The sequence below is a fragment of the Syngnathus leptorhynchus genome, chromosome 2 (genome assembly GCF_054491065.1).
Source record: "Syngnathus leptorhynchus isolate UIUO chromosome 2, UIUO_Slep, whole genome shotgun sequence".
Lineage (NCBI taxonomy): Eukaryota > Metazoa > Chordata > Actinopteri > Syngnathiformes > Syngnathidae > Syngnathus > Syngnathus leptorhynchus.
Window position 1 is genome coordinate 25,329,801 of NC_141196.1, and position 27,287 is coordinate 25,357,087.

Consider the following 27,287-nt stretch of genomic DNA (forward strand, 5'->3'; position numbering starts at 1 on the left):
AGAGAGAGAGAGAGAGAGAGAGAGAGAGAGAGAGAGAGAGAGAGAGAGAGAGAGAGAGAGAGAGAGAGAGAGAGAGAGAGAGAGAGAGAGAGAGAGAGAGATTTGTATGTGGTTTTGTAACTGCGTTGTCACTAAGGCACATTGCCGTGGACCTCATCTTGTCACAGTAATCGAATCCAAAGGAGAGTGTATATTTGGTATTGAAAGATGAATAGAAGGCCGTCCACAGAATACACTGATGCAGATGAAAATGGACATGAAATGCTTTATTGTGAACCTCTGGGAGCAAAAGACAAAAAGGTGGAACTGGGGAAGAAGGTGACATTGCTTTCTGGGATTTCAGTCATTGTTGGGACCATCATTGGAGCTGGGATCTTCATTTCGCCAAAAGGAATTCTTAAACACGCGGGCAGCATTGGAATGTCTCTGATAGTGTGGGTTATTTGTGGTGTGCTTTCACTCTTTGGTAAGTTTGTTAACATCATTAATCTTTTCCATGTGTCGAGGAGGAAATATTAATTTGTGATGAACAGTTGGCAAATGTGCTCCTCTTGAAATAGGAAAAAAAAGCCTCAAATTATAGTACATACATAAAATGAGCATCTTAGATAAGATCACACGAGTCAAACTCAAGGTCTGGGGGCATGATCAAGCTTGTGATTTTTAAAGGGTTGAAGCAAATCAAGAGCTCTGTTTCATGAAATGCATTTGCTTTTTCATTTTGGCAGAAAGTTGTTGGAAAATTGCAATTTTATTCACTTTTTTAAATAAATAAATTTCTCTTGTAATTTTCCTCTCTTTTCAGCAACAAAACCCCCAAAATAAACAAAATTAGAGCTGCAAGCAGCTGTTGCAGCCCTTGCCATGTTGGGGTACTTGCATGTTGGGAATGGAATTTGTGACAAAGTATGCGTAATTCAAAACTAATTTGATAAAGGCCAAAACCAACGCAAAATTTCAAATTACTTAAAAAATGGCTGACTTCCTGTTGAGTTTAGAGTGGAGTTCCAGAGAAATTTTCCAGGTCTTGGGCTGTCACATATGCCTCCAATTTTAAATAGATATTGTTGAAACCTTCAACCGATGTATGATGTGTGTGCCAAGTTTCATATGTTTTCACAAATATTTAGACTTTAGACCATCAAAGTCAGGATAATTTTTCTTTGCAAACACCTTGGCGACAGTATTTGACGTAATAAAAAGCTTTGCGTTTCTCAAACATCTTAAGATAAATCACCCGGTTTTAAGACAATTGGATAAAGTCTCTTTAAAATGTCAAGTCAAGTCAAGTTTATTTGTATAGCCCTAAATCACAAGCAGTCTCAAAGGGCTTCACATAGACAATCAATTGACAATAATTCTCAAAGCATCCCCTGATCTTAGGCTCCCAAAAGGGCAAGGAAAAACTCAAAAAGGGAGAGAAGGGACCACAGATGGAAGGATCCCCCTTTCAGGATCACCAGGCTGCAATGGATGCAAAGAGGGCACATAAAATACATCATATGGAAACCAAAAAGTGGATGCCCAGGCCAAAGCCAAGAGCTGTCGGAGGTGCCTTCGATTGTCCTGGCAGTGTCCTCCAGGAGGGTATTCCACTGCAGTTCCCTCATGGTGAATTGGTCCACGAGAATCTAGATAGCCATCGTCAGCATGGGTGTCACCTAACCACCTCCCCAGCCGGGGAGGGGTGGGGGAGTGGGGTCGGGGAGAGGTTAAAGGCCACATCATAGAAATACGTCTTTAAACGTGTCTTTAATGTTTCTACTGAGGTAGCAGTTCTAATATCCATTGGCAGGGCATTCCAGAGCTCTGGAGCCCGAATGGAAAATGTTCTAGCCCCTGCAGACATTTTCTTGGCCCTCTGTGTCACCAAAAAACTAGCGTTTTGCGAACAAAGGTGTGACCTCTATAAAAGGCCAAACAATGGGGCCGAATTTGAATGAAGATTAAAAATGGCAGTTTACCATATGGCTCCAAGAGAGTTTTGTGTCATTCTTGGACTGGTACATATAACACCAGATTTCCATTGATGTATGTGAAATGTACAACCGGGGACTGCTTTGGTGAAATTTCTTGGGGGGTCCATTTAAAAGAAGATGGTGATGTTGCAGGGCCTGATATGTTTGCCAAGTTTCATGAGCTTTCATGAGCCTCAAATGTTTTACTGGTGAACAGGGCCCGGTTGTTCAAAACTTTTGTTTTTCAGAAGATTGAACTGTTAACTTTAACGGCACATTTGTCTTGTTCAAAATTCTGTTAACTTTAACACATGCCTAAGAAACTCCTCTAACTTAACCGTATAGTTACCTATCTGACAGAGTTATTCTTTTAAGTAACAATAAGACATGTACCAGAAAGAGACAGAAGACCAAGAATACAACCTGAGCCAGCAATACATGCTGTGCAACAAGGGAAAGTGGAGCTCTCAGCACTCCAAGGTCTTTTGAAGTTCCGCTTCCCCTGTGCTGCCTTTGATAACATTCAACCTGATGGGTGATATCTCACAATACCCTACAATATGGAAATGTGTCTGTGTGTCCTTACTGTAAGTCTGTGCTCAGTGGCCTTGTAGTAGAGTGTCTGCCCTGAGACTGGAAGGTTGTGGGTTCAAACCCCGGCCGGGTCATACTAAAGACTATAAAAATGGAACCCATTGCCTCCCTGCTTGGAATTGGGGTGTTACATCACCAAATGTATCCCGAGCGCGGCACCGCTGTTGCTCACTGCTCCCCTCTCCTCCAGGGGATGGATCAAAATCACACGAGGATGGGTTAAATGCAGAGGACAAATTTCACCACACCCAGATGTGTGTGTGACGATGATCATTGGGACTTTAACTGGGACTTTTTAACTTTTGTGTGTAGGGGGGTGTAACGTGTGTGCCGCAAGAATGCTGTCTTGCTTTGAGAAGTTACACAAGCATGTGTTTGTTTTTATACAACATCGTCCAATAACTAACATTTCCCCCGTTTATCAAATACAAATACACTAGTTGTGACATTTTATGAAAATTTTCATGACAATACATGCATTTCAACGATGTCTTTGAACTCTTGTCGATACCATTTATCATTTCAGTCATCATTTGTCGCTTTTGAAATTTGAAGTTTTGAATGACAAAATGATCAAACTCGTACACATACATTCCTTTGTTTGGAATCTTGTCTTTCAGTTGCTGCTCACAGTTTGATTACAGAAGGAATTTGGTGTTACTGTTAAGCATCAGGGATGAGAATTTTCCACGGATCCGTGGACTTCCATGTTTTTTTTCCGTCGAAAGTACCATTTTCGTGAATCGTGTAAATCTGTTGAGAAAATGATTTTTTGCTATATGGGGAGGAGAGCGGCAACGTTAGCCTCGCCGACTCGCGAGCATTCCCCCGCCCGCCACGATGGCATCTTTAGGTTTTGTGTATTCTCTGTCAAGATATGATCAGCTATGGAGGTCGCGGCGCTATGAACATTAAAGGAGCACATCAGAACAAAAAACCCCACAAAGCTACGTTTTTACTTCTACAAGCATGTGGGTTTAGAAAGTAACATGATGTTATGTACATGTAAGATAATGTTAGGCTATTGTCATGATATTGTTAAAGAAAAATTCCCCCCCCCCACTACTTTTCAGTGGTTTTTCACATTTGGCATTCTCATCCCTGTAAGCATTGGCTGCGTTTCGCTCATGAGTGTGAAGGGGGCATCCGATCCATTGGACGCAACTCAAACCAACACAAGGCAAATTTTGTGTACTACCAGTTTGCCTGAATCATCATGGATGATAATGTTCTATATTAGACTCCCGTATTTTCCGGACTAAAAGTTGCTCCGGAGTATAAGTCGCACCAGCCATAAAATGCACAATAAAGTGAAAAAAAAACATATATAACTCGCAGCGAGTGTAAGTTGCACATTTGGGGCAGATTTATTTGTCAAAATCCAACACCAAGAACAGAAATGAACCAGCAACAACAGGCTAAACGATACGGTATGCTAACGTGACATATACACAAACGAGGAGCTGAGAATGGGCCTGACATAACATTCAGTTATTTAAATAACTATCAATACGAATTTTGAAAAATTTTGAAAATTCACATATAAGTCGCTCCTGAATCTAAGTCGCCCCCCCACCCAAACTGTGAAAAAAAAAAACGCGACTTATAGTCCGAAAAATACGGTAATGTTCATAGTCAAAGAGTGAAATATTTCCAGCTATATGGACTGATGTCCTTACAGTATTTAGTCAATTTAAATGTTCCTCCCAATCACCCCCTTCCAGGTCTCACTGTCATTGCCCACGTGAGCATTGAAGTCACCCAGTAGAACAATGGAGTCCACAGAAGGAGCGCTCTCCAGCACTTCCTCCAGGGACTCCAAGAAGGGTGGATACTCTGAGCTGCTTTTTGGTGCATTGACACAACAGTCAGGACCCGTCCCCCCACCCAAAGGCGGAGGAAGTCTACCTTCTCGTTCACCGGGGTGAACCCCAATGTGCAGGCACCCAGCTGGAGGGCAATAAGTATACCCACACCTGCTCGACGCCTCTTACCGTGGGCAACTCCAGAGTGGAAGAGAGACCAGCCCATCTTGAGAGGGGTAGTACCGGAACCCAAACTGTGTGTGGAGGCAAGTCCGACTGTCTAGTCGGAACCTTTCTGCCTCGCACACCAGTTCGGGCTCCTTTTCAGCCAGAGAGGTGACATTCCATGTCCCAAGAGCCAGCTTCTGCAGCCGGGGACCGGACCACCAAGGTCTCTGCCTTTGGCCACCGCCCAACTCACAATGCACCCGACCCCTTTGGCCCCTCCCACAGGTGGCGATCCCATGGGAAGGGGCACCCAGGTTTCCTTTTCGGGCTGGGCCCAGCCGGGCCCCATTGGTGTAGGCCCCGCCACCAGATGCTCACCTTCGAGCCCCACCTCCAAGCCTGGCTCAGGGGGGGCCCCGGTGACCCGCGTCCGGGCGAGGGAAATCTGACTCCATACATGTTTTTCTTCATAAGGGGCTTTTTGAGCCGTGCTTTGTCTGGCCCCTTGCCTAGGACCCTTTTGCCATGGGTAACCCTACCAGGGGCATGAAGCCCCAGACAACATGGCTCCGAGGATCATTGGGACATGCAAACCCCTCCACCACGGTAAGGTGAGGACTCACGGAGGGAAATATTAGACAATACTAAAACTCGAATGAGACTAAAGTGGGTGTCTCATTTTTTTTCCCTGAGTTTAAAAAAAGATAGATTTCAGCAACAAAATTTTCCTTAAAACAGGAAAAGTGGTGTTGAGAACGGATGGTTCTTGCGTTTTTTTTTTCCCTAGGATCAACATCATTGGATAAATTGAAAGCTTTTAAAGTCAAAACTACGCTGAGACACTGAAACTGAGCGTCAACAGCAAACTTAGGATCCTCTTTTTAGCTTTGTGAGTTTTCTGAGCAAATCTGAAGAAAAACGTAAAAAAATAATACAGTGGAGCCTCAGTTTTCGAACACAATCCGTTCCAGAAGGCTGTTCGAGAAGTGAATCATTCAAAGTTCCGAATCATGTTTTCCCATTACAAATAATGGAAAAAATGTAATCCGTTCCAAGCAAAAAAAACCCCGTCATTTTTGCATTTGGGCATTTTTGTCCGATTGCGCAACTGCAGCGCACCGCCGAACGCGCAACCGTAGCGCGTCGCCGACCGCGCAACTGCACCGCGCTGGTCGCATTATTGTGACAGAGCGGCCGCTGAAATTTAGAAAATATTTTTCAAAGTACTGATGTACTTCCCAAAATTTAAGTAGACCTCAGTGCGCAGGAAGTTTAATTTTGTCCGATCGCGCAATTGCACCGCACCGCCGAACGCGCAACCGTAGCGCACCGCAGACCGTGCAACTGCACCGCGCTGGTCGCATTATTGTGACAGAGCGGTCGCTAAAATGTAGAAAATATTTTTAAAGTCCTAATGGACTTTCTAAAATGTAAGCTTAATTTGGTCCGATCGCGCAACCGCAGCGCGCCGGGCGCTCACTGTCGCATTGCTTTAGGAGCGTCTTTGTGTTTTAGGATGGCTTTACTGCTCCCACTTGCTTCATTTGGAGCCATGATTAGAGTTGATGAGTAGCGAGAATGTAATAACGAACGAGTCAGTTGGCGGGTCCTCTCGGCTCATCTCGCGAGGTATGACAACCGAATTTCGTCCGACATCCGAAACAAAAAAATCTCGAATTCTTTGTTCGAATACCAAATTGTTCGAGAACCGGGACGTTCGAAAACCGAGGGTCCACTGTACATTTATTTCCTTTGCCCAGTAGGTGGCGCTACCTCTATGATAAAAATATAAATTTCCTAGATGACTTGAGCCCTAGACTCATCAAATGTGTAAGATTTAGATCATGTGGTTTAAGTTAAAGCAGTTTTTGTAGTCAAGGCGATACCGTATTTTCAAGTAAATTCAGAATGGGTGATTTCCTTTTACGTTTAGCATATGGCTCAGAGACCTTTTAATAGGTCTTGGGCTTTGCGGGAACTTTGTGTTACCATGGCAACAGCGAAAACTAACAAACTTAATGTTTTAGCATCATGAAGGCCTTATGAGCACATGATAAGTAGATCCCCTAGGTCCTAGGGGATGCCCTAGGTCCTAGGGGATCTACTAAGGCCTAGGAGAAAAACTTAAAAGAAAACATTTCCGTTTCCAATCGCCAGTTGGTGGTGCTACCCCTACAATGAACAATACATTCATATATGTCTTCAGGCCTGGACTTTCATCAAATATCTTAAATTTGGGGAAGATGGAGAAGATGGAATCATCAGGGTTAGGTTACAGCAGTTTTTATTGTCACGGAGCACCATCAGAATTGGCAGCACCATAACAACCACGCCCATGCCAAAAAGTCACAAGATTTTACATAGGGCATGTCGTCTTGAGGCTGTTCTGACAAATTTACTGGATTTGTTCAACGGGCTTAGTGCAGAATATCAGAGTGTAAGAAAACTTATGAGTGCTGCTTGTTACTAGTTACAAAATTACAGTGTTGGGGAAAACATATATGTCTAAATAAAACATTCTTACATTCAGTCCTTATTCAATCGTGGTGTCATCGTCTCCTTTTTCTATAGTCCATCCATTTTTTCCATTTGTCTTCTGAACCCAGGTTTTTTTCTGGCTCAAATTAAGGCATGAAAATGGACGTCAGTTTCCCTTGCCCAGACGCGGGTCACCGGGGCCCCCCTCTGGAGCCAGGTCTGGAGTTGGGGCTCGAAGACGAGCGTCTGGTGGCGGGGCCTACACCAATGGGGCCCGGCCCGGCACAGCCCGAAAAGGAAACGTGGGTCCCCCTTCCCATGGGCTCACCACCTGTGGGAGGGGCCAAAGGGGTCAGGTGCTAAGTGAGCTGGGCAGCGGCCAAAGGCGGGGAACATGGCGGTTCGATCCCCGGCTACAGAAGCTGGCTCTTGGGACATGGAATGTCACCTCTCTGACAGGAAAGGAGCCTGAACTGGTGTGCGAGGCAGAAAAGTTCAGACAAGACATAGTTAGACTTGTCTCCACAGACAGTTTGGGTTCTGGTACAACTCCTCTTGAGAGGGGCTGGACTCTCTTCCGCTCTGGATTTGCCCACGGCAATGGGCATCAAACAGGTGTGGGTATACTTACTTATTGCCTCCTGGCTCGGCGCCTGCACATTGGGGTTCACCCCAGTGAATGAGAGGGTAGCCTCCCTCCGCCATTGTGTGTGTGTGTGTGTGGGGGGGGGGGGGGCAGGTCCTGACTGTTGTTCCTGTATATGCACCAAATGGCAGCTCAGAGTACCCATCATTTTTGGAGTCCTTGGAAGAAGTGCTGGAGAGCGCTCATTCTGGGGACTCTGCCGTTCTGCTGGGTGACTTCAATGCTTACGTGGGCAATGACAGTGGGGAGAATACTTCGAAGACCTCAATGGAAGGCGTGTTGGTGGACGATTCTGAGGTTGACTCTCCAATCTCGAAGGTCGAAGTCACCGAGGTAGTTAAAAATCTCCTCGGAGGCAAGGCCCCGGGGTTGGATGAGATCCGCCTGGAGTTCTTAAAGGCTCTGGATGTTGTGGGGCTGTCCTGGCTACAATATTGCGTGGACATCGGGGACAGTGCCTCTGGATTGGCAGACTGGGGTGGTGGTTCCCCTCTTTAATAAGGGGGACCAGAGGGTGTGTTCCAATGACAGGGGAATCACACTCCTCAGCCTCCCTGGTAAGGTCTATTCAGGGGTGCTGGAGAGGAGGGTCTGTTGGGAGGTCGAACCTCGGATTCAGGAGAAGCAGTGTGGCTTTTGTCCTGGCCGTGGAACAGTGGACCAGCTGTTTACCCATGGCAAGATGCTCGAGGGTGCATGGGAGTTCAACCAGTCCACGTGTTTTGTGGACATGGAGAAGGTGTTCGACCATGTCCCTTGGGGAGTTCTATGGGAGGTTCTGTGGGGGTGCCGAACCAATTGATAGGGGCAGTTCAGTCCCTGTATCATCGATGCCGCATGTTTGGTCCGCATTTCTGGCAGTAAGACAGAGTTGTTTCCAGTGAGGGTTCGACTCCGCCAAGGCTGCCCTTTGTCACTGATTCTGTTCATAACTTTTATGGACAGAATTCCTAGGCGCAGCCGAGGCTTTGAGGGTGTCCGGTTTGGTGAAATAAGCATTGCATCTCTGCTTTTTACAGACGATGTGGTGTTGTTGGCTTTTTCAAACCGTGACCTACAGCTCTTGCTGGATAGATTCACAGCCGTGTGAAGCGGTCGGGATGAGTGTAAGCACCTCCTAATCTGAGACCATTATCCTCAGTTCTAAAAGAGTGGAATGCCCTCTCCGTGTCAGAGATGAGATCCTGCCCCAATTGGAGGAGTTCAAGTATCTTGGGGTCTTGTTCACAAACGAAGGCAGGATGGAGCGCGAGATTGACAGGCGGATCGGTGCAGCGTCTGCTGTGATGCAGATTCTGTACCGGTCCGACGTGGTGAAGAGAGAGCTGAGCCAAATGACAAAGCTCTCGATTTACTGGTCGATTTACACTTCTACCCTCACCTATGGTCACGAGCTATGGGTCGTGACCGAAAGAACGAGATCCTGGATACAAGCGGCGGAAATGTGTTTCCTCCGCAGGGTGTCCAGGCTCTCCCTTAGAGATAGGGTGAGAAGCTTGGTCGTCTGTGAGGGACTTGGATTCGGGCCGTTACTCCTCCATGTTGAGAGGAGCCAAATGAGGTAGGTAGGAGACCCCGGGGACGGCCCAGGACATGCTGGAGAGACTATGTCTCTCGGCTGGCTTGGACGAAGTGGCTGGGGAGAGGGAAGTCTGGGTGTCCATCCTAAAGCAGCTGCCTCTGCGACTGGATCCCGGATAAGCGGGAGAAGACGAATGGAAATTAAGGCAGAAGTTGAACCTGACCATGCATTCTGTAAATTCAACTGACTGATTAAGGGCCATGTCATGTCTGTTGAATAGGTCTATATATTTATATATTCCGATGGTGAGCAAATAACTTTCCTGCGGGGCCACATGAGACACTGGAAATGTTCTTGAAGATCACACAAGTATGCTATACGTGATATTTGTCCAACATCCACAAAACAACAACAAAAACATGTCTACAGTGTGCATAATTTTTTTTCTACATGCAGACTTTTTGATCACCAACTTTCATATTAGCCATCGCTAGATTAACATTAAAAAGTAGCAGTCTCATTTATGTTTGTGCATAGCTTTACTGTAAGAACAAATGTTTTTGCAAATCTGTAACCCTTGTCTTTTTCTAGGAGCCTTGTCCTATGCTGAACTGGGAACTTGTATTAAGAAGTCTGGTGGGCTTTACACATACTTACTGGAGGCTTTTGGTCCACATTTGGCCTTTATTAAACTATGGACTGATCTCATTGCTATCAGGTAATACGTTTATTATTTATTAGACTTTATTATTTTTTATTTCATGTTTGATGTTTTCCTAACTTTGCACTTTGAATGTTAATCACGTACCAGAGCTGGCAGCCTATTTGTGTTCACTTGAACAATTTGTCTGACTTTCCATTTTTACCCTTTTTCAAGATCATTATTGCCATGTTACCGTAGTATATTTTGTGATAGTTCTGACTGTGTACTAAATTCGCCAAAATCATGGCATTGTATTGAAGAAATTAATTTGCCTGGGCAACCATCTGTCATTGTCATAATTTCTTCATCAGTTCATCTGTGACAGATCGAGCTAGACAACCAAGTGCGTTACGGCGCTGACTTTATTGAAAAGATGTAAGGGGAATGTGGAGTGCTGGAGGTCTGTCTGGGTTGGTCTGACAGCGTTGTCGGGATGTAACTGGTGGGCGAGGGCCGCAGCGTCACGACCGGTTACTCTCCCGGCGTGCCTGGCTGGCAGGTGGCTGGAATCAACCTAGCAGCAGAGGAGGGCACAGCAGATAATCGTGGTCGGGGACAAGCAGGTGGTCGGGATGGGCGGCAATCAGAGCGTGGTCATAAACGGGCAAGTGGTGAGGGCCGGCGGCAGGCAGAGCTAGGTTGTAAACGGGCGATCAGTCAGGACGAGCAGCAGCCACGACAAGACGGGTCGGTAAACGGGCAAGGTCGGCAACAGGAGTCATGCAGAGTGCACGGTGAGCAACGGAGTAGCATCACAGGACAGACTGACAAGGAGTGGCTGTCATGACAGAGTTTAAATGAAGCTGAACGAGGTGTGACAGGTGCAGATAATTTACGTGATTGGGTGGGCGTGGCTGTGAATGACTGAATGACAGGTGATGTAGGTGCGTGACATCATTATCAACAATAGATCAACATTCATCCATCCTCACTTACGTTCATCCAATTGTCGTCAGTCCATCAAAAAAAATCATAATGACAGCTCATGGAGATGTATTCCAGCCCAATTAATTAATTTATTATGTCTGTGCCTCAGGCAATAGAGTGGTTCATTCAATAACCGGGTCGAACCCAGCTGTGTCCGAGTCACGTACCATGTTCGTGTTGTTGTTGAGGCAAGACACTAAACAAACCTTGCCTTCAGTGCCACTCACATGCCTCAGTATGAATGTTTGGTGGTGATCGGAGGGGCGGTAGGCACACACAGGCAGCCACACTTCTGTGAGCCTGCTGCAGGACAGCTGTGGCTATTTATGTAGTTTACCAACATCATAGGTTGAAAGGGTATATGAGCACTATGAGTATAGAATTCTACGGAAAGGCGCAATATAAATCAAATGTATTGCAATTATTATTAAAGCTATTATCAAAAATAAAACAAGGTTGATTGATTATTAATCATCCTCATTTGTCAACTCACTTATTCATAAATGTATCTATAATTTCTATATTTTTTTTGTATTTGCTACTGTCTTTTTTTTAAAATAATGTCCTATAAGGTCCTATCTATCTTGGTGTTGCATGGATTACTGATACCTCCCCTCAATATTTCAGCATCAAAAACAGCTTGATAGCATTTATTGATAGTACAGATATAGAACAAAAATGGGGCCCGCCAACTTTGTCATAAAAACAAGAACCGTAATTTTCGGACTATAAGTCGCTCCGGAGTATAAGTCGGACCAGCCATAAAATGCACAATAAAGTGAAAAAAAAACATATATAAGTCGCACCGGAGTACAAGTCGCACATTTGGGGCAAATTTATTTGTCAAAATCCAACACCGAAAACAGACATGAACCAGCAACAACAGGCTAAACGATACGGTATGCTAACGTGACATATACACAAACGAGGAGCTGAGAACGGGCCTGACGTAACATTCAGAGTTATTCAAGTAAGTATTACGTAAATAACACGTTTATCAAAACCATCTGTGTCACTCCAATTCATTAAATCCATCGATCTTGCTTTATGTAAACAATGCCGCGTATGCGCCGCATATGCTGACGTCGTACCCGTTGTAAGTTGCATTTCTAATTATTCCACAGACCCATATAACGATATATAAAGTATATTTCAAATAACTATCATATTAAAACAATATTATCAAACCATCTGTGTCACTCCAAATCATTTAATCCATCGATCAAATTCCTCGTTCTTTGTCAACAACGCCGCACGTGTGCTGCAGAGATCTAGTATATAACTATATTGTAGCGTTAACAAAGTACCAGGAAAGACGTGGGTTTGGTAAACGGCTCTTTATTTAACAAAACAAGAGTTCAACAAGCCAACAACTACTGAACTTCCAGCCACGGAGGTGGAAGAGAGCTCCATAAATCGGACCAGGCGTGCGTAAAAGCCATGTCCGAGCCCCATCCACCGTCCCTGGACAGCCACCCGGCCAAGCGCCGGCCCCCGACTTCCATCCACGGAGGTGGAAGAGAGCTCCATAGAATAGGAGCGTGCCTGCGTAAAAGCCATATCCGAGCCCTATCCACCGTCCCTGGACAGCCACCCGGCCGAGCGCCGGCCCCCGACTTCCATCCACGGAGGCGAAAGAGAGCTCCCGTCGAGAAGGACCAGGCGTGCGTAAAAGCCATAATAGTTTTTCAAACTTTCTGTGTCACTCCAAATCATTAAATCCTTCAAACTCTTCGTCCTCCGTGTCACTTACAAACAAAGCCGCTAATGATGCCGGTAGTACGTGGGGCCCTTCGTCATCTTCGTCATCCCGTGATCGAATCCTTTGCCCTTTATGTAAACAACCGCCGCGCGGCACGGGTGACGTCACTTGCAGTTCAAATGACAGTAATCCCTTGCTACATCGCGGTTTGTTTATCGCGGTTTCACTACATCGCGGATTTTTTAATTTTGAAAATTTGTGAAAAAAAATCACGTGTAAGTCGCTCTTGAGTATGTCGCACCCCCACCCAAACTATGACAAAAACCGCGATTTATAGTCCGAAAATTACGGTATACATACACACGCCTTTCTGCCTGCCTACCGACATTTGTGAAACGCCTTTACACCTCCTTTTGCTTGTGTGCACTGTGCAAAAGTAAGAGAGGCACTTGCTCTCTTTCGACCATCCACACCTAATTGAAAAGCATTACGCATGAATCGCCATACAGAACTTCGTTGAACTCTTGGGCAACAGAGTATGGTTATATTGTGTTAACACCTACCATAAACAGAAAAAAAACGAACACGCATTGAGTCAGTTGGGCATAGACAATTTGTATTAGTTTTAAACCCCAGAGGGTTACTGGCACGCACCATATTGAGTAATCCAACAAATCCTTCAATCTTTTCGGGTGACTCTAGGTGGAAGAAGTTTGGGCATCTGGTTTAGGTGTTCTGTTAGAATTGTGATACCATTCGAGGCAATAAACTTTAACCTGGTGGTTAATTTGTTCAGAAATGTAATAAATACCGTTAAGAGCTTGCTTGCTTGCTTATGGTTGTCCATCGATTCGATTATTTGTGAGTCTGCTGATGTTTGAATCGTCAGATCCTGGATCCACAAGTGGCGTTACAGACCGGGCATGTGAAGGAGGCTTGGCTTGGCTAACCCTAACCCTCTTTGCACGCTTTGCTGCACGATATTGTGTGCACTGTTCCTCCATATGATCCACTCCCTGTGAGGGGTGGGAGCGCCAGAGGTCTCGGCAGGAAGCGAGTTCCTCCAGTGAGGAGGGGTTGATCTGGCATCTCTTCAGGGTGGTCTTCATCTTTGAACCGCTTCTTCTGCCCACCAGCACTGCGTTGGCCCAGGTGTAACTAACCATAGAGAATTCTGCGTGGGAGTGTATGGCTGGGCATTCGGATGATGTGCCTCATCCACCTGAGTTGACGTTGGGCCAGGATGGACTCCATGCTATGGCTTTTTGCCCTCCAGCACTTCTGTGTGCGGCACTTTGTCCTTCCATGTGATGCCAAGGATCTTCTGGAGGCATCTCACATGGAAGGGCTCCTGGCATCTCAGATGGCGGCTGTAAATAGTCCATGCCTTACATCCATACAATGATGCAGTGATGCATACTGCTCTGTAGACCAGCACTTTGGAGTGGAGATTGAGGTTCCTGTTCTGAAAAACCTTTCTCCTTAGGTGACCAGAAGATGCTGATGCTTGCTTGAGGCAGTTTTGGATCTTGTCATCCATTGAGCAGGTGTCAGACATTATGCTTCCCAGGTATTTGAAGGTGGGCACCATGAGCATCTATTGCCCTGCTGCTGTGAAAGTTATTGTTGGGTTTTATAAGAGGTCAGCACTGGACTGACAAGGTACCGCTGTCTTCTGGGTGTTGATCGTCAGGGGATTTATTGTTTTTCAGGGTTTTGACTGCGTGCAGGATTTCTTTGAAGGTTGGGAGCAGGTCAAAATCTGGCAGGGTAGGATGTTCAGGAAGCTCTGGAAGGACAGTTGGGTCCACTGGGGTGGGCTGGTTCAGCACGGTGTTAAAATGCTCAGCCCACCGCTCCACTATCATAGCTTGATCCTTGATTAGAGATGTTCTATCAGCAGATCTAACAGGTGCCAGGGAGCAGTTTCTGGGGCCGTAGATGGTCTTCACTGCATCTTAACTGTGTATGTCATTTCTATTGGTGTGAGATTGTATTTCATTAGCCTTTGAGATCCACCACTCATTTTGCAGTTTTCTGAGAGTAGTTTGGGCCTCAGAACGAAAGTATTTTATGGAATTGGGATTGTGGGTTGTTCAGGGTGCCTCTGGGGTCGAGTTAGGAATGTTCTCGTCGTGACCCTGTTAATCCGTAAGGAGACCAATCCTCACATTCCACGCCAAAAACAGTCCAGCCAATTGCAATCTTGTGGGTGGTAAAAAAATAAACCCTCGGCCCACTGACATGAATATTCGTGTGAGTGTGGAGAGGGCGCCCAGACCATTGAGCATATTCTCCGAGCGTGCAGAACACCCTAGAATGGTTGGCTGTTTGGCGTGACAAGCTAAAAAAAAATATATATATATATATATTTTTTTGTGTGTGCCTTGTGCATTTTGTCCAATAGGGTGGAGATCTCTCCAGCATTCTGGTCAAACCAGTCCTGGTGTTTCTTGGTATTGAAACCAATGGCTTGGGCTGCAGTGTCAAAGAGGGTGGTGGCTAGAGAGGTCCACTTCTCATCCATCCCAGACTCTGAGAGGATCAGCGGCTCAATGTCTGCCAGCTTCTCAGCTGACGGAGCGACGGATGTTGTCACGGGTGTCGCTGTTGGAGAGTCTGGCACAGTTAGGTGCTTTCCTCTTTGGGCCACCATGACGTGCTGGGGGCCGGACATATATTTTGACCTTTGTCAGAGTCATGTGGTGGTCGGTCCAGCAGTCTGCCCCCCGCATAGCTCTTGTAATAAGCACGTCTTTAAGGTCAGCTCGCCTCACGATCGCATAATCGATCAGGTGCCAGTGTTTGGACCTGGGATGCATCCAGGATGCCTTGTACTTGTTCTTTTGTTGGAAAATGGTGTTTGTGATCGTAAGGTTGTTTTCCGCACAGAGACTGAGAAGTCTCATGCCATTGGAGTTGACTTTTCCAATGCCGTGGATGCCGATCACACCATTTTAGTTCTGCGAGTTGTTTCCAACTCTTGCATTGAAATCACCAAGCAGTATGATTTTGCCATTCTTCGGGATGTGACTGAGGATATCATTGAGTGCCCGGTAGAGGCGGTCCTTCTCTTCATCATTGGATGGCAGAGATTTGCTGCATAGGCACTTATTAAAATGACATGTCTGCATTTTGCGAGGGGGATGCAAAGAGTCAGGAGCCTTTCACTGACACTCACTGGTGATTCTATGAGCTTGAGCAGGAGGCTGTTCTTGATTGCAAAACCAGCTCCATGAAGGTGTGGTCTGGCCATGGGGTATCCTTTCCAAAAGAATGTATAACCCTCTCCGATTTCATTGAGTGAGCCTTCCTCAAGGAGTCGGGTCTCACTGAGTGCTGCCACATCCACATTGCATCGCTTTAGCTCGCTGGCAACGAGTGCTGTTCTGCGTTATGGTCTGTCCGGACTGGCATCTAGGAGTGTCCTTATGTTCCATGCTGCAATTCTAAATGGTATTATTTTTGTATTTCGACCGCAGACTGGAATGTCCCGATGTGCGGTTTCCTGTCCGGGTCCTGTGCTGAGGGGGCAACTTTGAGGCCACCTTTTCTAGGCCTTTCCCCAATTAGGGTGAGCAGTGTGGTCCCTAAAAAGGGTTGCTCAGATGCACAGGAGTCTGCTGGAAACAGTTGCCACTCAATCCCAGCTGCTAATGACCACTGTCCTGTGCCGCTTGGCGTGCAGAGTTCCAGCTAAGAGCTTCCAGCTCATTCAAACCTGCTCCCGTTACTGGACGCTCCATCGCCACCAGATTTTTGAGGTTGGAGACTCAGGTAAAGAAGATACCTGCGCAATGATGGTTTTTAGAGTGGCATGAGGGGTGCGCTTTCCCCAACGCCACTGCCTTGATTGTAAGGAGATGGTTCCAGTGGCAAGGGAGATCCTAGACGACCGGCATCTTCTTACAACTGCTGGAAGCTGCCGAAATCCAGGTTTTTGCGTGGCGCCACCAGCTTGCTTTTCTGTCAGGGTGTGTTTCCTTAGCCTTCGTCCGCTTTTACAGCCATTGTGGTGCTTTTCACTGCTACCAACTTCTCCCTGCGCCTGAGGTCTTCGAGATCACTCTAAGTCTGGAATCTACCCTTTGACCAGTTCAGCATGGGTAACCCTACCAGGAGTACAAGACTTCAGCCGACATAGCTCTAGGGGTCACGGACTCACGCAAAGTGCCCACCACGATAAGGTGGTGATCCCGTCGGCGGGATTAATTTGTCAAGAAATGTAATAAATACCATTGAGAGCATTGGGGTGGGAAAAGGACCATGTACATATTTTTGTGTATTCATAGCAAGGGCTGCCAAACACTTTTTGGAATCCCTACGTCAACTAGTTTGTTTGCCACTTATCCGGGGTCGGGTCGCGGGGGCAGCAGCTTTAGGAGGAACTCCCAGACCTCTCTCTCCCCAGCCACTTCCTCCAGCTCATCCCGGGGGATCCCAAGGCGTTCCCAGCCGTAGTCTCTCCAGCGCGTCCTGGGTCGTCCCCGGGGTCTCCTACCGGTGGGACATGCCCGGAACACCTCCCCAGGGAGGCGTCCAGGAGGCATCCTGATGAGATGCCCGAGCCACCTCATCTGGCTCCTCTCAACGTGTAGGAGCAGCAGCTCTACTCCGAGTCTCTCCCGGATGACCGAGCTTCTCACCCTATCTCTAAGGGAGAGCCCGGACACCCTGCGGAAGAAACTCATTTCAGCCGCTTGTATCCTGGATCTTGTTCTTTCGGTCACGACCCATAGCTCGTGACCATAGGTGAGGGTAGGAGCGTAGATCGACCGGTAAATCGAGAGCTTTGCCATTTGGCTCAGCTCTCTCTTCACCACGACGGACCGGTACAGAGTCCGCATTACTGCCGACGCTGCACCGATCCGCCTGTCGATCTCGCGCTCCATCCTGCCCTCACTCGTGAACAAGACCCCAAGATACTTGAACTCCTCCACTTGGGGCAGGATCTCATCCCCGATCCGGAGAGAGCATTCCACCCTTTTCCGACCGAGGACCATGAACTCGGATTTGGAGTTGCTGACCCTCATCCCGACCGCTTCACACTCGGCTGCGAACCGCTCCAGTGAGAGCTGGAGATCACGGACTGAAGAAGCCAACAGCACCACGTCATCTGCAAAAAAGCAGTGACGCGATGCTGAGGTCCCCAAACCGGACCCCCTCAACGCCTTCGCTGCGCCTAGAAATTCTGTCCATAAAAATTATGAACAGAATCAGTGACAAAGGGCAGCCTTGGCGGAGTCCAACCCTCACTGAGAACGAATCCGACTTACTGCCGGAAATGCGGACCAAACTCTGGCATCGGTGACACAGGGACCGAACCGCCCTTATCAGTTGGCTCGGCACCCCATACTCCCGAAGCACCCTCCAGAGAACCTGTTAGGGTTTATGAACTATCTTGATCGTATGATTATGTTGGGATGTAGACTAGAATGATGAACTTTGTTTTAACCTTTTACCTTTCCTTGACTCTGAAAAGTTTAACCATTCAGTTGTTGACACTTTCCAAATGGTGTGTTGTTTAGTTAGTCATCTGGAAGGCTCCACTAGGTTTTATTTCCACGACCTCGTAAAACAATAAACTGGGACCCTCTGAAGTGGTTAACCATTTGCTGAGGTGACCACCACACATGTCAATTGTCACCCCCACCTTGGCCACTCTCACCCCCACCCTTCTTCTCTCAATAAATACTCTCTTGCATGAATCCAACGGCAGACTTTGTTTGGACATTGCTGTATCTACAGTAACGAACAAACTCTCCACTTGCAAGTGTTCAAAGGGCATACTGTCTCTCATGTGGTTCTTGCAAAATAAGTTAGTCAGAACATCCCTAACATTTTGGTGCCGTGACCCGGATCCCAAACATACCCGTTGCTGACCGACTGAGGACGACGTGCTGCTTTCCGGCGACGGGCCAGCGTCTATTAGGCGGACCTGGTTAAGAAAGTCCTGGGGAGTGAATTCTGCGCTGGGCCAGCATCTTAGGTCTGCCTTTGTCTGACAGCGGCGGATTGACGGGATCTGGCAGTGCAACGAACCAGGGGACAAGTAAGTTAAAGCCCTAAAATTGTGTGATTGTGTTGTTGTGAAACGCGTAAGAGTGGAAAGTGCACGGAATATAGCTTGGGTTTAAGTCCCAGTGGAAGCAACAGACTAAGAAAACAGAGCTTCCTTTTCGTTCATTGAAGAGGTGCGTAGATTCTTCTTTGTCTGTTCTTCCAAGCTGCGGGATCTGGCTTGGGTTCGAGTCCCAGTGGAAGGAACGTGCTAAGGAACACAGAGCTTCTTTTTTGTGATTCAAAGAAGAGTGTAGATTTTTCTTTGTACGTTTTTCCGAGCCAAAGAACAGCTTGGGTCCAAGACCCAGTGGAAGGAACGGGTTAAAAAAGACAGAGCTTCTTTTTCTTAATTGAAGAAGGGCGTAAGTTCTTTTTTGTCCGTTTTTTCCTAGCTGTTTGGAAGGGTTTTTATACCCATCCGAGATAGGCCTAAAAGTTAAAAAGCGCTAAGTTGTGTGGTTGAGTGTGTGACTGGTAGGATAATTTGACTAAGAGGCAATTGTTGTTGAACGGTCAATTTAAACCTGCATTGAGGATCCTCAAAGAAATATATATATTTTTTTGTATAAATCCTGAAAAACCAAGTTAAGATGGGAAATAAAAACGGTAAATCTCTAGCTCTTGAAGGAGATGAGAAGTACATGGCGAGTAGATTTCTTAATTGTATGCGATACATGCCAAAGTGGAAGAAAAAGTAGAAGGGAAGTTGAAAGTTGAAATGTGGAAAATAGTGGTTGATGTTTTGGAGGAGAGTGTGGCTAGGAAGACAAAAGGACTGAGAAAGGGAAGAAAAGAGAGAGAATTGGATTGTGCTAAAGGGTGGTTGAAAGCTTCACAAGAGAGAAGAGAACAAATTCAAAAGACAAAAAATATAAAGGTGAAAAGTGATGAGGCCGCAAGTATGTTTGTCAGGCCGGAAGACAATGAGGCTACAGTGCCCAGGCGCGCTGTCTCAGCCGCAGCTCAAGCCGCAGCTCGGGCCGCAGCTCAAGCCGCAGGTCAAGCAGAGGAGCAAGAAGAGCTTTCCGCTCCTGTGCAAAACTTGTATCCAAGTTTAACAAACCTGCACCCTCCCCCATACAATAGCAAAAAAAGGTCAGGGTCACGTAATTAGTCCTGTGCAAACAAGAAGTATGACCAATGCTGCTAGATTTTCTCAAACTTTGGACAATGTTGATGTGTGCCCAATGATACAGGTGCCAAACCCTATTGTAGGGGAAGGCTACCCTCTACATACATATGTTTTTCCGCCATGGACTTTGGAAGAGGCAAGAAAAGCAGTTGAAGAGGTTACCCCTGTTGCAGAAGACCCAGATAAATGGGCAGAAGACATGGCTGGAATCATACATTCCTATAGACTGAATGGGCATGAGGCAGGAGAAGCTGCAATGTCTTCTTTGGGAAAAGACTGGGCCAAGGTTAGAGGAAATTATACAGGTAGAAATAACCAAGGGCCTTTCCCCTATCCTGTTGAGGGAAATCAATTGAGAGGGGAGTATGCAGCACAATGGAATGATCTTGTGCAAAGAATGCGAACTATATTTCAAAGACGAGCGAATTATGGTCATTTAGCAGGAATAAAACAGAAGCCTGGGGAAGATACTGATGATTTTCGCTTGAGATTTGAGAAAGAATTTAGGGTGCATAGTGGCATGCCATTCAATGATGCAGTTGAGAGTGCTTATCAGCAACAGCTTAAAAATGGACTCCTCACTGGTTTCCGCCCTGAAATTGGCAATTGGGTGAGGAAACACATGGTGGAAGTGGACACTGCTAGTGTTACAACAACCATGCAGTGGGCCAGACATGCTGAAAAAGTGATCAAAAAAGGCAAAAGTTCTGATGTATTTCATCTCGACGATGATGATGAGGACCTAGATGAAGATAAAACAGTCTTCTTCCGAGGCTCCCAACGGGGCAGAGGAAGAGGTCAACAAGGTCGTAGGCCACCATACAACTCAAAACCCCCATCAGATTCTGACAACTGTTGGAACTGTGGGAAACGAGGACACTTTGCAAGAGAGTGTCGTCATGCAAAACAAGACCAATCAAAGGGTGGAGGAAGGGGCAGAGGAAAAGCCAAATTCTCAGCATGACTAGATTCCTCCCCTTTGATCTCTTGTGCTCCTACAGAGGAAGAAATAGTAGATGTCCATACAGCATGGGACATTTTGAGTACATTAAAAGAAAAACCACGTTACCTTAAACATTGGAAGAAGTGATGTTGAGTTTTTGTGTGATACCGGGGCTTGTAAAACCGTAATAAAAACTAAAGTCCCTAATCTAAAGGCCTCCCAAAATACTATTTGGGTGAAATCTGCTGATGGGCAGGTACACAAGGAGAGTATCTCCAACCCAGTTGAAGTAAGAGATGATGAAACTGGAAATATGGCTTCAGTCTCGATTGTCCTATCCCCAAAATGCCCCATAAACCTGCTGGGTCGAGATCTGATGACTAGATTGGGAATTGCAATAATTCCAGTAAAGGGTGGCATGCGAGCATGTAGAGTGAGAGATGTTGACTTATACGCTGCACAAGCAGGTGAACAGATTTGCTGTTCGTATGACATCTCTGTTGAACAGAATCCCAAGCTACCAAAAAGTTTACTGAGTGAAGCCCGAAAGCAATTGTAACGACCTGAATCAGAAATGACTTGTAATCAATTACATGTCACCATGAATATTCTCACTGATCCACAAGATGAATATATATTTTCTCAGTGACACAGAAGTAACCTTAACAATCACTGTTCTGTACACTGATTGCAGGTCATTTGCAGCTGCTACTGTGCTCCTGCCCGCTCCTCAGAAAGACAAATATAAGTTGTTGGCTGTACCCCACATTTCATTGTTTCAACCTCACAGTATAGCATGGGCAGATGTGGGTTGCCGAATTAAACTTGCCGAATCTATCACTGATTATGAGGACAAAGGTGATGGGTGGAGCTACAGTACCAGTTGTGACATGTGGAAGCAAAGAGTGTGTGAAGTGGCTCATGGAAGGGCATGCGCTTGTGCGCTTCCCTGACTAGTTAATGTTTGTTTGAGATGGAGGAGAGGGAATTGGCTGAGCTTCCTGAAGAACTATGGACAAAGGGCCCATCTGATGTAGGACTTTTAAAGTCCATTCCCCCAGTACAGATCAAACCAAGATCAGAGTGGCGTCCAAGAGTTAAGCAATATCCTTTAAAACAGGAGGCAATAAATGGGATTGCCCCCTGTTATAAAAGACCTTTTGTCAGGAGGGATCATTAGGAAGTGCTCAGATTCTCCTTGCAACACTCCTATTTTTCCAGTCCAAAAGGCCAATAAAATTGATTGGCGAATGATACAAGATTTACGAGCAGTAAACGAGGCAATACAAACAATAGCACCTAATGTGCCTGACCCGCACACACTTCTGAACACTTTGAAACCAAACCAGAAGTTTTTCACAGTGATTGATCTTAGCAATGCATTTTTCTCAGTGCCAATCCACCCAGACTCACAGTTTTGGTTTGCGTTTACCTTTAAAGGACAAAGTTATACGTACACCAGATTGCCGCAGGATATGCTGATAGTCCAACTATTTTCATTCAAGCTATCATGGCATGTTTGGCTGATTTTCAAATTTCAAACAAAAGCCAACTTCTAGTTTATGTAGATGATCTCTTAATAGCCTCTGAAACCGAAGCTGCTTCCAAGGAAGACTCCTTAGCTTTGTTACACTATCTCTGTAAAACAGGGAATAAAGTAAGCAAAAATAAATTACAATGGGTCAAACAGGAAGTGAACTATTTAGGTCACACGTTGTCAGCTGCTGGAAGACAGATACAAAAAAACAGAAAACAAATCATTGCAGATGCACCAAAACCTGAGACAAAAAAACAAATGATGTCATTTTTGGGGCTCTGCAATTACTGCAGAGCATGGATCCCACATTATGCAGAAAAGACGCAACCACTGCTGAATATTGTGCATGGAGTCCCCATGGCAATGACAGAAAAAATAATATGGACACCAGTAGCGGAAGATGCTTTTGTAGTACTGAAACAGGCTCTGATGGAAACTACAACCCTTATCTTACCAGACTACAATAAAACGTTTGTGCAAACGGTAGACTGCAGGAATGGTTTTATGATCTCAGTGTTGCTGCAGAGTCATGGCAGTAAACTAAGACCAATTGCATTTTATTTAAAAAAAAAATTGGATCCAGTGGCTCAATCGTTACCAGACTGTGTCCAAGCAGTATGCGCAGCAGCGCTTGCAGTGACACTATCCGCAGATGTGGTCCTTTTCCACAAAATGGACTTGCTGGTTCCACATGCTGTAGATGTGTTGCTACTGCAAAGCAAAATGAACTTTTTGTCACCCGCCAGACACCTATCCTACACTGCTACACTTCTGTCACAACCGCATATTGTGATAAAAAGGTGCACAGTCCTAAATCCAGCAACATTGATCTTGTTGCCAGGGGATGGAACCCCACATAATTGTTTATATGCTACAGAACATCTACAGCTACCCAGACAAGATTTAAGTGACACTCCACTTGATAAAGGGGAAAAGTGGTTTGTGGATGGATCATGTTCAAAGGATCCTAAAGGGAACAATCAAAGTGGTTATGCAATTGTGAAGTTGCCAAACCAGATTATTGAAGCAGAGAAGCTTCCATGCAATCGGTCAGCGCAGGCTGCTGAGCTGATTGCACTGACAAGAGCTTGTCAATTAGCAAAAAATAAGGAAGTCACTGTATACACAGACAGTCAGTATGCGTTTTCTACTCTGTTCTATTTTGCAATACAATGGGAGCGCAGGGGGATGACAACATCAACCGGTAAGCCGGTTACCCATGCCTCCTTGTTAAAAGACTTGTTGCAGGCCATCCGTTTACCTGCTAAACTTGCTGTGTGTAAATGTGCTGCTCACACCACAGGCACAGATGAAGTCTCAAATGGAAACAGATTTGCAGACAAAATCGCTAAAGAAGCAGCAGCAGGGAAACATGGCCATGAAGTTTTTTTAATAGATTCAGAGGACACGCAACTCATAGATAAAACTATACTGACAGACATGCAGGGCAATGCTCCAATGGTGGAAAAACGAATGTGGACGACAAAAGATGCAGTTGTGGATACAGGTAATATCCACCGCATCAATGACAAACCTGTTTTACCAAAATCACTTTTTAAGGCAGCAGCAATGGGCCTTGCCATGTGTCGACAGGAGGGATGAGGTCCATCATACATCAACAATTCACTACCTTTGGTTTAGATGCTTACTTAAATTTTTTTTGTAAAGCATGTCCTGTTTGTGTGAAACATAATCCATAAGGAAACATGAGACCGAAGAGAGGCTCCTTTCCAAAACCGTCTTACCCATTCCAAATCATGCACATGGATTTTATTGAACTCACACAAAGTGGACCTCACAAATACTGCCTAGTGATGATTGATGCATTTTCCAAATGGGTTGAAATAGTTCCATCTAAACGAGCAGATGCCTTAACAGTGGCAAAAGCCATTTGCAAAACCGTCATACCGGTTCATGGCATCCCGCAGATCATTTACAGTGACAATGGTCCACACTTTGTGAACCAAGTTGTACAAAACATGACTGTACACCTTGGGATAACGTTAAAAATCCACTGTGCTTGGCACCCATCCAGTGCAGGCCTGGTTGAACGAGCAAACGCTACTATCAAAAGCAGGTTGAAAAAATGCATGGAATCAACAGGCAGAGCCTGGCCGGAGTGCCTAGACTTGGTGAAACTCTATATGAGAATCACCCCCAATTCAGAAGGGCTAACGCCTTTTGAAATTATACATGGGAGACCATATAGACTACCTGTGTTCCCTGCAGATTTGCAAAAAGCAGATGAAGAACAGACCTTGGCAGATTACATGATCAGAACGCTCAAAATGAAAGATGTGTTAAATGCAAATTTACTGCCGCCTGGTCTTCTTTCCCCACAGGTTGACAACCTCATCAAGCCAGGAGACTGGGTCTACATCAAGGTCATCAAAAGAAAGAACTGGACCAACCCACGGTGGGAGGGACCATTCCAAGTCTTGCTGACCACCCCCACTGCAGTAAAGATTGCTGAACGGCCCAGCTGGATTCACCTCAGCCACTGCAAGTTGCAGAGAGTGCTGGACCCCTCATTCGGAGTGGTGGGGAAGTCGAGCGATCCCCACTCCGCTAGGCGAGGAGATGTCCCGGCGTCTCTGCCATCCTAGTAGCAACGGAATTCCATATGCCAGGTGGATTCTATGCTGCGCTGTGGTTGGAGTGTGCTATGGTTTGTGGGCTCATCTGAATGGACCAATGGACAGTGTCATTCGTGGAAGAAGATGGTCACATGATAAGAATTTCGAGGACTGGTCATGGGACCCCAGAAACCCATACGAAACCAACGCTTGGTACCGATATGTGAAGTTCAGTGTGAGAGCTCACACACAGGAGGGATGCTATGTGTGTTCCAAACTCCCCCCTTCCTCCACGCAAGTTCACTTGGAGGCCAGAGCAATGAATGTCACTGAAGCAAAATGTATGGCATCCATGGGAGGAATTGGATATCAACACCGTGCTGTCACAGTCAGTGATGCCGACCCTTTCCGCCCTGGACTTGCAGATGGTACCTGTGATCAACTTTTCTGGACAAATCTCAATGTGACTGTTAAAGGACGAACATTGCCGCAAGTGGCCTACACAGAGAGACCAGCTGGAGTGAACTACACATGTTACATCCAAGGAAATGAGACCCACAAATGCATCAACGACGACTGCTCTCCAGGAGGAAACTGGATGGGAGCTTTGGACATCACCGCTGAGTGTCAGGATAAGAGAGCCATTTCGAGTGGTGAGGGATCTCCCACCGATATGGCTGTACCATCAAACGGGACCTACTTCATACAGAATGGCTGGTGGCTTTGTGGTCACAAGGTTTATCCGATGCTGCCCGCCAACTGGACAGGAGTGTGTTCTCCAGTGTGGGTGACAGACCACACCTACAGGATACAACATCATCAGCTGACGACAGCACACAACTCTTCTGTATGTCGACGCAGGGATGTTGCAACCTTTGACCCTCATGACCCTGTCTGGGGTGCGAACGTGCCAGACGATCATAAAATATGGTCAGTCGGAGACAAAGTTGTTCATGCGCTTTTTCCTTGGATCGGAGTTGGAAAACAAGCACTCTACATCGAGACACTGAACTATCGTTTCCAATCGTTTGTGAATCTTTGGCTGCAGGCCAATGATGGTCAAAACAGAGAGATTCAGGCTATTAGGCTAATGGTCTTACAAAACAGGATGGTTCTGGACTTGATGACTGCAGCGCAAGGTGGTGTGTGCCACATTATTGGGACCTCCTGTTGCACATACATACCAGGAGAAAATGACACGCACATCAACGACGCCATGAATTCACTGAAGAACTTACAGCAGGCCATGTCAAAAGACAAAGTCCCACATCAATGGGATTTCTTTTCGTGGCTATTCTCTGGCAACTGGTGGCAACTGCTGTTGAAATTTGTGACTCCTGTGCTTTTTGTGCTTGTGTTGATGTGCTTATTTGCAACCTGTGTTATCCCGTGTTTGAAGTCTGCTGTCTCAAGATTTTTATCTTCTACCATAGCACAAGTGCAAATACAACATATCAGACATGTCAAATGTGATGACTATGACGGCTGAACAATCACGAGCAGTTTTTGTCTTGACTGTTGTTATTGATAACATTATGGTCGCCTAAGGCAGAGGGACCGTGTGAGACTTTTCCTGCATTATAACATCTTGCCGCAGGTTTTTCACTCACACACTAAAATTCATCTACGTAGATTGCGTAGATGGTGTTTAGCCGAGCATGTTTTACAGAAACTTAATGATTTGACCATCGAAAATGCTTTGCAAGTGATGGGTACAATGATGTGCTGTTTCTGTGTTTTGATTTTATTGTTGTTTTTCTTTCTTCATTATATTTTCTTACTTATGTTTGAGTGATCGGGGTGGGCATAATCATATGATAAACAGGAGGGATATGTTAGGGTTTATGAACTATCTTGATCGTATGATTATGTTGGGATATAGACTAGAATGATGAACTTTGTTTTAACCTTTTACCTTTCCTTGACTCTGAAAAGTTTAACCATTCAGTTGTTGACACTTTCCAAATGGTGTGTTGTTTAGTTAGTCATCTGGAAGGCTCCACTAGGTTTTATTTCCACGACCTCGTAAAACAATAAACTGGGACCCTCTGAAGTGGTTAACCATTTGCTGAGGTGACCACCACACATGTCAATTGTCACCTCCCCTTGGCCACTCTCACCCCCAACCTTCTTCTCTCAATAAATACTCTCTTGCATGAATCCAACGGCAGACTTTGTTCGGACATTGCTGTATCTACAGTAACAAACAAACTCTCCACTTGCAAGTGTTCAAAGGGCATACTGTCTCTCGTGTGGTTCTTGCAAAATAAGTTAGAGTCAGAACATCCCTAACAGAACCTCCCGAAGGACACGGTCGAATGCCTTCTCCAAGTCCACAAAACACATGTGGACTGGTTGGGCGAACTCCCATGCACCCTCGAGGATCCTGCCGAGGGTGTAGAGCTGGTCCACTGTTCCACGGCCAGGACGAAAGCCACACTGCTCCTCCTGAATCCGAGGTTCGACCTCCCGACGGATCCTCCAGGACCCCTGAATAGACCTTACCAGGGAGGCTGAGGAGTGTGATTCCCCT

General features: G+C 46.0%; 1 protein-coding gene across 1 annotated transcript; it reads left to right on the forward strand.

Annotated features, from left to right (window-relative positions):
• Positions 1–69: 69 nt before the first annotated feature.
• Positions 70–26,987, forward strand: LOC147061335 (uncharacterized). The gene is made up of 3 exons (XM_085932828.1): positions 70–466; positions 9,763–9,889; positions 24,521–26,987. Exon 3 carries the CDS (start codon positions 24,759–24,761, stop codon positions 26,241–26,243), a length of 1,485 nt encoding a protein of 494 aa, XP_085788954.1. The 5' UTR covers positions 70–466; positions 9,763–9,889; positions 24,521–24,758; the 3' UTR covers positions 26,244–26,987.
• Positions 26,988–27,287: the final 300 nt, after the last annotated feature.

Bases quoted from the DNA above. Each gene is read 5' to 3' on its own strand.
- LOC147061335 (XM_085932828.1), top strand. From the start codon at position 24,759: ATGTCCCGGCGTCTCTGCCATCCTAGTAGCAACGGAATTCCATATGCC.